The sequence below is a fragment of the Aedes albopictus genome, chromosome 2 (genome assembly GCF_035046485.1).
Source record: "Aedes albopictus strain Foshan chromosome 2, AalbF5, whole genome shotgun sequence".
Classification (NCBI taxonomy): domain Eukaryota; kingdom Metazoa; phylum Arthropoda; class Insecta; order Diptera; family Culicidae; genus Aedes; species Aedes albopictus.
The window spans coordinates 438,017,893-438,032,456 of NC_085137.1; the positions used below are offsets into that span (position 1 = coordinate 438,017,893).

General features: G+C 37.7%; 1 protein-coding gene across 1 annotated transcript; it reads left to right on the forward strand.

Moving 5' to 3' along the window:
- Nucleotides 1-9,323: 9,323 nt before the first annotated feature.
- LOC134283904 (EEF1A lysine methyltransferase 2-like) lies at nucleotides 9,324-10,167 on the forward strand. The gene is made up of 2 exons (XM_062849135.1): nucleotides 9,324-9,634; nucleotides 9,690-10,167. The coding sequence occupies exons 1-2, from the start codon at nucleotides 9,427-9,429 to the stop codon at nucleotides 10,151-10,153; spliced, it is 672 nt and encodes a 223-aa protein (XP_062705119.1). The 5' UTR covers nucleotides 9,324-9,426; the 3' UTR covers nucleotides 10,154-10,167.
- The last annotated feature ends 4,397 nt before the right edge of the window (nucleotides 10,168-14,564 follow it).

Genomic DNA, 14,564 nt, shown 5'->3' on the forward strand with positions numbered 1-14,564 from the left:
GCTGACAGTTGCACCAGCTGTCAAATACCGGTTCGCAATGTTTTTTGAGCGCTGTCAAAAGTGACATTTGCCGGTCGGTCAACTGTGGCGCTTCCGGATTGGTGCCGAACAACTGTGGGGAATAGGGTTGTTTACCTTTTTTTGTTCAGTCGGTACACGGAGAAATCAAACTACCTAATTTTTGGGTCGATTTTACTCAAAGCTGAGTATATCGAATAAACTAGTTACCCAAAATTAGGTTGTTTTCCCTCTTTCCCTCACCGATGCTGTCAAAAACAAACAGAGATGCATCTACCCAACAGGGGTCCTTGAGCCCAATAAGCCAATTTTGGGTAAATGCAGGTTTACTCAAATTTGGGTTGAATGAGGGGGAGTCTTTACCCTGAGACGAGACTCGCGAAGAGGAAAAAAAGCAACGTCAAGTGCAGTCCAACTGAGCTGTCAGTTGTAGCTCGTTTGATTACGTTACCTAAAACGAGGAAAGTATTGCTATCCGAGATAAATTCTGAAGCCAAAATTCACTCCGAGCAGCATTTTCTTCTCCTGTACTGTCAAAAAGAAATTGAAAATAAAATATTCCAATGATTACTTTGCTTGGTGATTGTTGGCGATGCAAAATTTCACCTCAACATGATTTTGTGCGTGAATGGGATTCAGTCACACTGCATGTGAAGTGATGCGGTCACGTACGTGTTTGAACCACCAGCCCAAAACATAATGTCAACACAGATAGGAAGAAGAAAAAATAACAAAGTGGAGAAAAAGAAGACCGTCTTCGCGAGTCTCGTCTCAGAATTTACCTACTCTTAAGTAAATGTTTTTGCTGGAGGTGAAGGCAATTCTAGATTGAGTTTAAATAAGGGCGAAAGTAACATGAGAGAGTTCTCTTCATCGACTCTCTCTTCTTCAAATTAAAGTGACAAGATGCAAGTATTGTTAAACTTTTTGGTCATAAATCGCTAGGTTGCGATGCAATCTAGCGTCTAAGTGTAAAAAAAGTTCGATTGAATTTGCATCTTGTCACTTTAATTTGCAGAAGAGAGAGTCGATGAAGAGAACTCTCTCATGTTACTTTCGCCCTTATTTAAACTCAATCTAGAATTTACCTAGTGTGAGTTTAATCGATTTACTCAAATTTGGCTTATTGGGCCGAACTATGGGATTGCGTCAAAAGAACTCAATTTTGGGTAGTTTGGCGGTTCCGTGTAGAAAATGCTCATCAACCAGAAATCTGGAGCTCGATTTGATTAGGTCGAATGTAACATGAGTGACAAAACGAGAAAATGGCTGGTGAAGGTTTGAAAAACAAAATCAAATCCCATTTAACAATGCACCAGCAAAATATCTCATGAAAATCCCTCGATACGCTTTGAATCGAGCATGAATATTTTTTGCAAAACAGACCTAATTTTATGCCAAAATAATACGCTAACGATGATATTTATTAATTTAGGTCTTTTTGTTCGATGAGATGTATTATCAATTTTGATAAAAATCAAAGTCCGATCGCAGTTCACTCTGGAAGCTTCCAGAGCTAGCTGCGAACTTATATGCACTTTGACAATAAGGTACCCAAATGTAAGTGAAAGAATGCTGAAATGTTTTACATCTAAAAACAAGAAAATTTAAGCGCATATACATTGTTGAGATACTTTCCTTTTAATTCATAATAGTAATATTCATAATAAACAGAAAAAAAACACAACAGTATGGGAAGATTCAAATATTACGTCCATCATTTTTTGGGATTTCTAGACCCCCCTCCCCCCTCTGTCACGCTATTTTCCCATACCTATAGCACGTACTGTCACACTTTTCTAGACCCCCCCCCCCCTCCCCTAAATGTTGGACGTAATTTTTGAACGTTCCCTATAGAGTGAAATTTGTGCAAATAAAATTTCTAAATTCCATGTTGAACAATATTCTCGCGAAAATTGCCCTTTTTAGATTGGTGTGTAAGGCGTTCCGTTGACCGTTGTTTGTTTATGGTTTGAGGTCGTTGCTATGACGACTCCGCCGTCAGTCCATTGTTTTAGCTTTGACATTAGCTTCGCATGAGATAACTTCGCAACTCTCAAGCAAGCCGCGACTTCGATTTGGTGGTGCGTAGATAATACACTCAAAAAAAAAACTATACTAAATAGTATAAATCCCACACTAATTAATTTCATCTGGTTGACCCAAGCCTAAACACTCAGAAAAAAATCTATACTATTTAGTATAAATCCCATTCTAATTCAATTTCGCCTGGTTGACCCTAGACCTAGTTTAAATGCAGAATAAACTGACCTAGTATAACATTCACTTAAACGTATGCTAGTAGAAGTCAACTATATTTAGCTCTGTTTAATCCAGGTTTAGTGTTATTCTGCGTAGAAGTGGTTGTTTTTTTAATATTGTTGAAATTAAAAAAAAAAAACAACTCTAAATAGGATCTTTTTTTTTATTAATTGTATAAAATTTAAAATCCTTCAACGTTTTCGGCTGCAATAGCTGTGGGACACCGCATTGACAAACGCTACGGGAATTAGATGATGGGATCCAGGGGCAGGGGTTTCCGTCCGGAGGATGACAGCGTCGAGAGAACCTTCGGTTGATGAGCTAATGACCCGCTTCGTAGGGGATCCTCCCAGAGTCAGACCAGACCAGGTTCATCCAGACACAATATCCCGGCGCTTCTAGATTCAGATGACTGGCAGAATCGTCTCTCACCAGGAAGGGATCTCCTTGAAGCTGCAACGCGGAATCGCCCAGTCCATTCGCACGGACACGAACGATGATGGCTGGTATGGTGAGCACTTCCCCGCCATAATACCATAGACTAATTTCAAGACCTCGATGTACCAAAGAAAACGAACAAATTTTTGGTGTCCAGTCCGGTACCCAATAAATATTCATAACCGTGTATTTTTTTCCGTGTAAATTGCCTTTTGTGTAAATTTTATTTAGCGTGTTACACTGATCTGACAGCTCTGACAGTAAGGGACTAAACATAAATTACGTAAAGTGAGTACCGAGGATTGTTCACAATCTGCGAACTTGACTGCGGAAAAAATTGCGACCATGACGCCGCTGATAATACGCTTAGTCGGATGTTCTGCGGACTGTTAGTCTCCCCTTATTGGCGGCTCATTACCTTCCACTTCCGAGGCCGTGCGGCACAAATGCACACACATCTGCGTCAGGCCAGGCGTCACGGTTGCACCCTCCGGGTGGGTTGCTTTTCAACTGTGCTCTGAACGCTCTAGCTTCTTCCATTTTTCCGCCAGGCTGGTGCAGTTCCGATTACTGCCTTTTGCTTGTCTTTTCTGGCTGGGTTGGGTCCTACTAACGACGATAATTAGCATCCGGGTCCTATCATTTTCAGCTGCCAACTTAGGCGAACTACAAGAAACGCAAAATTTCCAATAGGGAAGATTCAAATATTACGTCCATCATTTTTTGGGATTTCTAGACCCCCCCTCCCCCCTCTCCCAACTAACAATTGCAAGTCACAAACAAGCAAGCTTGCTGAATTGTTGCTTAACAATGGTAATGATAGCTGAACTAAAATTATGCTCTACACATTACTGTTTAAATGATTTTTCAATTGAGAAAATAGTCAATGTTCGACTTTCCTCATCGGTATCAACAATGATAAATTAAAACACTTTTCAAACGTTTAACAACATATTTATTCGACAAGTATTGATTCCTTAACAAAAGAGTTTAACAAAACATTTGTTTGCATCTTATCAAGCTGATGTATCGATAAGCATATGCTTCTGAACAATGTGCTTTTCACTTGTCAAATAAACGCCTTCAGCCCGTCATAGTTTGACTCGGAACTTTGTTCGGATTAAGGGATAAATCATGGCTAAAACTGTTTAGACAACCAAGTTATTAAAGAACCAAAATATTAAACGAATCACATTAAATAAAACAGAATAGAATTATGTAGTTTAACATTGAGTGCTAAGAGACGTAATCAACGTAAAAATGAAGCATTTATTTATTATTATTAGTCTGCAACAAGATATCTTGTACCTTAATTATTATATTTTTTACCTTCCGCAGCAGTTCCATTGTACGAGACGCTTGGATCGATGCATTTGTCATTTCAGTGCTGTCGTGTTTACTGAATATTGTTCCCACAGTCACCTAGACAACCAGCATTCAGAATTCGACACATTTCAAGTATCCCTAAACATCCTTATGCACTATTTATTGAACATAATATCAAGATTCCATGACAAAAGCATAAATAAAAAAATGCTTAACGAATCTTCGACTGAGCATGAGTAGATAACCTGAACAGATGCTGTGAATGCACCATGTCCAAGACCATACCGCACCACATATTGTCATACATTTTTTAAGATTGATATTAAATAATAAAAATAAAAACATTTTCATATCGCAATTAGTTCGTCTGGAAACAATATCTTCAATAAGGACCAACACTTTTTGGCCGCATTCGATACAAGTTTTCTCACCGTGCGATAAAAATACTGTCAGCGAAATCAGAATGGAAAACACGTGTTTTGGGTTGAACAGCTGTTGAGTATAAGGCGTTGTTCAGTTGATTACCACGTGCTTTACTAATTCACCACTGCTGAACACAAGTTCAGGAGTGATCATTATTGAGTATGGGAAGATCATGTTTTGCTTTGGGTGCTGCATTTCACCATCTCTAGGATGGCGCAGATGGGAAGGCATGCGGCTGGTAATCTACAGGTCTCGAGTTCTAATCCGGATTTAGGTAATTTTATATGTAATTATTATTTCATAATAGGTGTTCTCAACATTGAGAGCAAATAATTACTCTCGTGAGAGTTCAAGATTTTTGCATTTTATTTATTTTCAGTCATTTTTGCCAAAGCTTAATAACCACTTTCTTGTCATTTGTAAAACGCTTTGAACAACAAAAAATTAAGTTGGTGCACAACATGATGCTTTATAACTTCTCCAAATTTGTGTTAACAAAACCCGAACATAGGTTGTACGGGGAAATAATTCAAATGTTATTCAACATTTTGCTGAATTAATTCGTCATAATGGTGCCTGTTAAATGAGTGATTGTTAGTTGGGCTGTCACGCTATTTTCCCATACCTATAGCACGTACTGTCACACTTTTCTAGACCCCCCCCCCTCCCCTAAATGTTGGACGTAATTTTTGAACGTTCCCTAACTGAATCATTTTGAGCACTTTTACCGAGGGGCGGATCACTTCCAAAACTACTGAATCGAAAATACGTTTTGATGGAAATGCGTTACAAAATGCTCCAATGCGTTGAAAAATGCATTTGAAAATGTAATGCGTTGAAAAATGCGCCAAAATATCCAATGCGTTGAAAAATGCACAGGAATGCATGACGAATTTTTGGAGTTTTAATACATAATTTGTTGAAAAATACGCCAATGCGTAGGAAAATGCGTGTTATTTATCAATGCGTATAAAAATGCGAGCACTCCACCAATGCGCATAAAAATGCGTGGTTTCTATCAATGCGTAGAAAAATGCGTGTTTTCTATCAATGCGTAGAAAAATGCAAGTTTTTTTGTCAATGCGTATAAAAATACGAACAATTTTATCAATGCGTTGAAAAGTGCATGCTGTAAAATTTTGACAGGTGTTGTTTAATTTTAGAAATGCTTACCTTAATACGCAAATGCGTAACAAAATGCGCCAATGCGTATGTCAATACGCAACCCAACTAACAATCGCCAGCCGCAAACAAGCATGCATGCTGAATTGTTGCTTTATAATAGTAATTATAGCTGAACTAAAAATATGCTGTACATATTACTGTACAAATGCTTTTTCAATTGAAAAAGTAGCCAATGTTCAACTTTTCGTATTGGTATTAATAATGATAATTTAAAACACTTTTCAAGCGTTTAATAAGATTTTTATCCGACTCGCAGTAATTCCTTTACAACATAGTTTAACAAGACTTTTTTCTGCTTCTTGTTAAGTTCATGTAAAAATTAGGACATGTATCTGAATAATGTGTTTTTCACAAGTCAAATAAGCGCTTTCGTTTCATCATACTTCGACTCAGAGTACATGATGAAAAACACGTGTTTTTTACCGAACAACAGCTGAATAATTCTGTTGTTCAGTCGTTAACCATAATGTTGTGCTAATTCACCACTGCTGTATAGAAGTCAGAGTCTGATCATTATAAAACCACGGGAAGTTTATGTTTTGATTTGAGCGCTGCAATTCATCATCTCTAGGATGGCGCAAATAGGAAGGCATGCGGCTGGCAATCGACGGGTCTCGAGTTCGAATCTGGATTTAGGTAAATTTATGTGTAGTTATTATTTCACAATATTTGTTCACAGCATTAAGCTCCAATCATAAACTCTCGTGGAAATTGAAAAATTTTGCATTTTTTTATTTTTAATCATTTTTGCTGAAGCTGAATAACAGCTTTACTATATATTTGTAAAACGATTTAACAACAAACATTTCAGTTGGTACCCAACTAACAATCACTTATTTTACAAGCACCTTTACAACGAATTGATTCAGCATGATGCTGAATAACATTTGGATAATTTTCAGGCACAACCTTTGTTCGGGTTTTGTTCACACAAATTTGGAGAAACTGTAAAGCATAGTGTTGTGTACCAACTGAAATGTTTGTTGTTAAATCGTTTTACAAATATATAGTAAAGCTGTTATTCAGCTTCAGCAAAAATGATTAAAAATAAAAAAATGCAAAATTTTTCAATTTCCACGAGAGTTTATGATTGGAGCTTAATGCTGTGAACAAATATTGTGAAATAATAACTACACATAAATTTACCTAAATCCAGATTCGAACTCGAGACCCGTCGATTGCCAGCCGCATGCCTTCCTATCTGCGCCATCCTAGAGATGATGAATTGCAGCGCTCAAATCAAAACATAAACTTCCCGTGGTTTTATAATGATCAGACTCTGACTTCTATACAGCAGTGGTGAATTAGCACAACATTATGGTTAACGACTGAACAACAGAATTATTCAGCTGTTGTTCGGTAAAAAACACGTGTTTTTCATCATGTACTCTGAGTCGAAGTATGATGAAACGAAAGCGCTTATTTGACTTGTGAAAAACACATTATTCAGATACATGTCCTAATTTTTACATGAACTTAACAAGAAGCAGAAAAAAGTCTTGTTAAACTATGTTGTAAAGGAATTACTGCGAGTCGGATAAAAATCTTATTAAACGCTTGAAAAGTGTTTTAAATTATCATTATTAATACCAATACGAAAAGTTGAACATTGGCTACTTTTTCAATTGAAAAAGCATTTGTACAGTAATATGTACAGCATATTTTTAGTTCAGCTATAATTACTATTATAAAGCAACAATTCAGCATGCATGCTTGTTTGCGGCTGGCGATTGTTAGTTGGGTACACAACACTATGCTTTACAGTTTCTCCAAATTTGTGTGAACAAAACCCGAACAAAGGTTGTGCCTGAAAATTATCCAAATGTTATTCAGCATCATGCTGAATCAATTCGTTGTAAAGGTGCTTGTAAAATAAGTGATTGTTAGTTGGGAAGGCTGAATCGAAAATGCACTAGTGATTCGCCCCTCGACTTTTACATTACTTACCTGCGGTTAGCCATCGATATGCAAACGCTGGCCCCTGCGCTGGCCACATCTTGAGACTTATGATTTTTCAAAACCCGATCCGTTAGGGAAGATTCAAATATTACGTCCATCGTTTTTCGGGATTTCTAGACCCCCCCCCTCCCCCCTCTGTCACGCACTTTTCCTATACCCAATACACGTACTGTCACACTTTTTTAGACCCCCCCCCCTCCCCCAAATCATGAACGTAATTTTTGAACGTTCCCTTATTGGGAACTGGGCGGCCACAACAACTTAAACACTGATCAAAATTATCTCGTGAAAATCTGTCGAAGTTTAGTTTATTATGTGAAGCTAGGGGCGGGACAGCTCTAATACTAATTAGCGATATTAGCGGTATTAGGGCATATTAATCCCAAAGCCGTACCTTATTCGGACAAAGTAAGCCACGCTGATTGGACTGAATTGATTTGAAATGACAGCAAAATAAATTACAAAATTGATCGTTGTACTTTGTACTTTCACCCCACTAATATGTAGAAATGAATATTTCAAAAATATTAAACCGAGATCGATAAAATAATAACGTATTTCTCACATCAAAAGCAAACTTCGGACATACACACATCGCCGGCTGACATGATCATCAAAATGCAGTGATTGCAGTAATAGTATCCGTACATACGTCTATTACGCAAAGTTTATCTGAAATCCATATGATTAAACCGCTCTATCCGAAGATCTGATCTTGGACCATATCGAGGCCACACCACCGGAGAATATTCTTTATAAAATATTCAACAAAATATGACTCAATAGTTTGGAACTAGCAGTGCCAGGGGTATCCCAGGTCAAAACAACTCACAGAAAAACCACTGAACTGCTCGGTTGAGAAAATTGAAAAACGTATTGTCTTAAGCTCCATTTTATATTTATTGAACATTCCAGTTTGCATCCAACAGTAAAATATGTTCGTTCGTCCTAATTTTCAGGAGCCACATATGATTTGATTTCTTTAAGCACATTCCTGGCTTTCGGAATGCCACTACCCCCACGATGTAGGTTGAAGCTCAAATTGTTTTCACAGCTAAAATAATGGAAAGAAATTAAATTTTCAAATAGAACAAATTGTAGGAAACACACAGACAACTCATATTTTCACCTCACGTCTTCGTGACAGTTGATTGTTGCATGAAAAGTCATGACATACTAACCAAAGAATGGTTCGGTGGACGGTGAAGATTAGGACATTAATATTTATTGGACGGTATTAGAAACGGTATTAGAAGCTGTCCCGCCCCTAGATGTGAAGCTAGTATACCTTTTAAACTGAGTAAAGTATATATTGGACATATGACAAAAAATAATAAAATTTAAACTGATCACGATTTGTATTGTTTCTGAGTGAACATCTTTTATTTCCCATAAATATATAATTTGAAATCACGAACAAATTATCCTAGAGTCGACACCCTGAGGTCCACTATTGGACTGTACGCAAAAGCTTGACTTCCACCACCAGGTTCGCTATAGTGTTCAGCAATCAAGGAGCAGCCCTTTTCGTGATAAAGATTGACCCCCGTGCTTTAGAGCGAGTTCAATTTCGTCGCCCAAGTCTGATTGATCGTGAAAAATACAATGTTTGAGTCCTTTTCTAATGTTCGTGCGGAAATTAATCAGCTGTGGTATTCGTGATTTCCAGTGCGCTGGGCACCCTATCAAACAACAACAAGAGATGCTAGGCGTGTTCGATTGTAAACATACCAAAATTATATTTTGCAAAGCGTTGATCAAAAAGTTACCTATTTAAAATTTTAATACAAAATTTAGGTTGTGATCAGTTATAAAATGACGGACCAAATTGAGGAACTGGAAAGCTCCGAGCTGGGCACCAAAGACTACTGGGAGGCGAGTTACGAAACGGAAATACGCAACTACCGGGACCACGGCGATGTAGGCGAAGTGTGGTTCGACGAGGACAGTCAGCTGCGAATAATCCGGTGGATTGAGCGGCAGGAGGATCGGGTTCAGCAGGACGATTCCATTATAGACTTGGGTAACTTGTTGATTGATAATTCTCTGTATAAGTATTAACGTTGTAAATTCTCCAGGATGTGGTAACGGCATGATGCTGGTAGAACTGGCCCGCGAAGGATATTCCAATCTAACGGGTGTGGATTATTCACCAAAAGCAATAGAACTGGCACAGTCGATAGCAAAAGATCAGGAGCTGGACATCAATTACAGGGTTGTGGATCTTCTAAACGAGTCCGATGTGGTGGCCTTGGGGAAGTTTAAAATCGTCCACGACAAAGGGACCTACGATGCGGTCAGTCTTCATCCGGACAACGCCAAGCAGATGAGGGAGACTTACATTAAAAGCGTGGCGCAGCTTTTGCAAGATGATGGACTTTTTGTTCTTACTTCATGTAACTGGACCCAAAAGGAACTGGTGAACAGTTTTGGAGAAGTATTCGATTTGCATGTGGTCATTCCGACTCCGTCGTTTAAGTTTGGAGGCGCCGTGGGGAATGTTGTTACTTCTGTTGTTTTTGTTAAGAAATCTACTAAATAGATAGTTTTATCGCATTTTGCATTTTTTTCGTTTATCACGGCATTAATCTTTGCATTTTCTAGACCTTTTTCACCCTTTTTAAAATAAATAAATTATATTTAATGATCAATTTCGTAACTAGACCCAGACCCACTCAGTAATAAGTAAGTATTTTTATGGGTGTAGCGGCGTTTTCTAAATTAGCCTAAATGTAGACTTGCGGTGATGCATACACCCAAAAAGATTTCTACTCAGTGAATACCAGGCCCCTGACACGGCCTATATCAATGCATTGGAATCATTGGAATCATGGTAGACAGGATGTCCTGGGCGCTAATAAATAGCGCCCACTGTCAAATGCGAAAACATCAACAATTTTTTGTTTGACGTTTATTTTGGTTTGTTGATCAGTTTTTGGAATCATTTTTTTCCACCTGTTATGATCACAAAACACTTCAATCTCGCTTTAATATTAATGTACGGTAAGAGGAGCATGCGATTAGTTGAATAAAGCAACCCAACAAACACGCATTGTGAATCGATTTCGTGTGTGGCTCACAACATCAAACAAAAGCTGTGTTTGTTGATTACACGCTCGTTTCAATTTGCACGAATATGAGTATAAGGCAGTTAGATGTTGGCTACGATAAATTTCATTGATGCCAGGGGCCTGGTGAATACAGACCGAGAAAAAAAATCAGCCACTAAGTTCACGGTGTAGGTTATGCGTTGGCATGGCATGGCATTGCGTGCGTGCGTGAAATAACGGAAATAACCGAAGAAGGGAATCGGACCGGACTAGGAATGAAACATTTCGTGTGAATGAAACCGAAACTTGGAAAAATACTTTCATCACGTCTGGACGGGTTCAACATAGGGGACTGAATGAAATGCTATTCATCAGTGGCGTAGCTAGGAATTTGGGGGCCCGGTACGGTACCAAATTTGAGGGCCCCATGATAATTACAGATATACATATTTTACAATTAAATCTATTCTTCTAACTCTCAAATAATCACGCCGTCGCATTTTGTACAAAGCGTTAAAAAAAATCTCGACTTCTCAGCATTAGCGTGATGCTGGCAGTGGTGGCCAACTGACTGACTGAACCCAACTAACAATCACTCATTTAACAGGCACCATTATGACGAATTAATTCAGCAAAATGTTGAATAACATTTGAATTATTTCCCCGTACAACCTATGTTCGGGTTTTGTTAACACAAATTTGGAGAAGTTATAAAGCATCATGTTGTGCACCAACTTAATTTTTTGTTGTTCAAAGCGTTTTACAAATGACAAGAAAGTGGTTATTAAGCTTTGGCAAAAATGACTGAAAATAAATAAAATGCAAAAATCTTGAACTCTCACGAGAGTAATTATTTGCTCTCAATGTTGAGAACACCTATTATGAAATAATAATTACATATAAAATTACCTAAATCCGGATTAGAACTCGAGACCTGTAGATTACCAGCCGCATGCCTTCCCATCTGCGCCATCCTAGAGATGGTGAAATGCAGCACCCAAAGCAAAACATGATCTTCCCATACTCAATAATGATCACTCCTGAACTTGTGTTCAGCAGTGGTGAATTAGTAAAGCACGTGGTAATCAACTGAACAACGCCTTATACTCAACAGCTGTTCAACCCAAAACACGTGTTTTCCATTCTGATTTCGCTGACAGTATTTTTATCGCACGGTGAGAAAACTTGTATCGAATGCGGCCAAAAAGTGTTGGTCCTTATTGAAGATATTGTTTCCAGACGAACTAATTGCGATATGAAAATGTTTTTATTTTTATTATTTAATATCAATCTTAAAAAATGTATGACAATATGTGGTGCGGTATGGTCTTGGACATGGTGCATTCACAGCATCTGTTCAGGTTATCTACTCATGCTCAGTCGAAGATTCGTTAAGCATTTTTTTATTTATGCTTTTGTCATGGAATCTTGATATTATGTTCAATAAATAGTGCATAAGGATGTTTAGGGATACTTGAAATGTGTCGAATTCTGAATGCTGGTTGTCTAGGTGACTGTGGGAACAATATTCAGTAAACACGACAGCACTGAAATGACAAATGCATCGATCCAAGCGTCTCGTACAATGGAACTGCTGCGGAAGGTAAAAAATATAATAATTAAGGTACAAGATATCTTGTTGCAGACTAATAATAATAAATAAATGCTTCATTTTTACGTTGATTACGTCTCTTAGCACTCAATGTTAAACTACATAATTCTATTCTGTTTTATTTAATGTGATTCGTTTAATATTTTGGTTCTTTAATAACTTGGTTGTCTAAACAGTTTTAGCCATGATTTATCCCTTAATCCGAACAAAGTTCCGAGTCAAACTATGACGGGCTGAAGGCGTTTATTTGACAAGTGAAAAGCACATTGTTCAGAAGCATATGCTTATCGATACATCAGCTTGATAAGATGCAAACAAATGTTTTGTTAAACTCTTTTGTTAAGGAATCAATACTTGTCGAATAAATATGTTGTTAAACGTTTGAAAAGTGTTTTAATTTATCATTGTTGATACCGATGAGGAAAGTCGAACATTGACTATTTTCTCAATTGAAAAATCATTTAAACAGTAATGTGTAGAGCATAATTTTAGTTCAGCTATCATTACCATTGTTAAGCAACAATTCAGCAAGCTTGCTTGTTTGTGACTTGCAATTGTTAGTTGGGAAGGTTAAAAAATATTTTCTGTATTCCTTTAAGAATTTCTTAGAAGATTTCTGCAAGGATACATCCCGGAACGTAATTTTTTTTTCAAAGAATTTTGACGATTTTTTTACAATTTATTTATGAATTGCATCAAGTAATCCTTTATAACACCGCTAGCCATCATGGTTTCCCATAGCGGAAATCATCATGGTTACAGGTCGCAAGCCCTGGCAAAGTGTGGAACGTTTTGATGGCTGTGATCCCTGACCATCATGTAATCAAAATCCCAGGGATACTCAAGTGACCATACTGTTGGGTTTTGGGGGTTGCGTGTGTGGGGTGCATATATTGACAAGCATTGCTATGGATCGTTAGGGCTGAGTAGGAGCGGGGAATGGATCTACGATTGCTGAATTGCGATTATACCTACTGGTATAGTCATGGTTTAACTGTAGTGGTGGCGCCGCTTTTCGCTTGTGTTCGACCTACACGCTAAGCTCAGTTTACCTTTTTTCCAAAAAGTGCACAACCGCAAATATGCGTAAATGATACTCAAATATAGGTAAACAAGACTCAAATATGGGTAGTGTGTACCTAAATATGAGTAATTGTAACCCAAATATGGGTAAATATTACCCATAAATGCGAAAGTGCACTTTTCCAAAATATGAGTTTTATTTACTCATATTTGCGTAAAGTTTACGCATATTTGAGTAAAATTTACCCATATTTTAGAAAAATAGGTAAACTGACCTTAGCGTGTAGGTGGTTTGTTTAGGCGGTGCGGGTAGGTCTGTATCGAGGGGCGGATCACTTCCAAAACAACTGAATCGAAAATGCGTTTTGAGGAAAATGCGTTACAAAATGCTCCAACGCGTTGAAAAATGCGTTTGAAAATGTAATGCGTTGAAAAATGCGCCAAAATATCCAATGCGTTGAAAAATGCACAGGAATGCATGGCGAATTTTTGGAGTTTTAATACACAATTTGTTGAAAAATACGCCAATGCGTAGGAAAATGCGTGTAATTTATCAATGCGTATAAAAATGCGAGCATTCCACCAATGCGCATACAAATGCGTGTTTTCTATCAATGCGTAGAAAAATGCATGTTTTCTATCCATGCGTAGAAAACTGCAAGTTTTTTTGTCAATGCGTACAAAAATACGAACAATTTCATCAATGCGTTGAAAAGTGCATGCTGTAAAATTTTGACAGGTGTTGTTCAATTTTAGAAATGCGTACCTTAATACGCCAATGCGTAACAAAATGCGGCAATGCATATGTCAATACCGTCAATACGCAAGGCTGAATCGAATGCGCTAGTGATTCGCCCCTCGGTCTGTATGTACTTCGTACCAGAGAAAATAGGTAGAGAAGCGAATAGTGTGAAGCCAAAAATACCTTATCGAACCGTCAAACTGGTATCCTAATGAACAAAATCAACAAACCTTGACGATTGCCACAAAAGTGAAGATAAGTATTGCACTCATTTCAAACAAATTTTCACCAAAGTTTCCAAATATTATGGATAACAGTGCAAACAACATTGATTTCTTGAATTAATGAAAATTGTTCCATTTTGGAACATCAGATTGATAATTCCTAGTTAATACAAAAACACAGGCCAAACATGTCTAAGGGTCCTATCTGCAGAAGAGAGGCTCTCTTTGGTTTCCCTCTCTTTCGTTAATATCTCAGCTGTTTATTTGGATTATGATTGTCTCCTTGCATTGAACGATGGTCA

Excerpts from the sequence above, each read along its gene's own strand:
- LOC134283904 (XM_062849135.1), top strand. The coding sequence starts at position 9,427 with ATGACGGACCAAATTGAGGAACTGGAAAGCTCCGAGCTGGGCACCAAA. Across the intron at positions 9,635-9,689 it reads CGATTCCATTATAGACTTGG|GATGTGGTAACGGCATGATG; the intron begins GTAACTTGTTGA and ends TAAATTCTCCAG.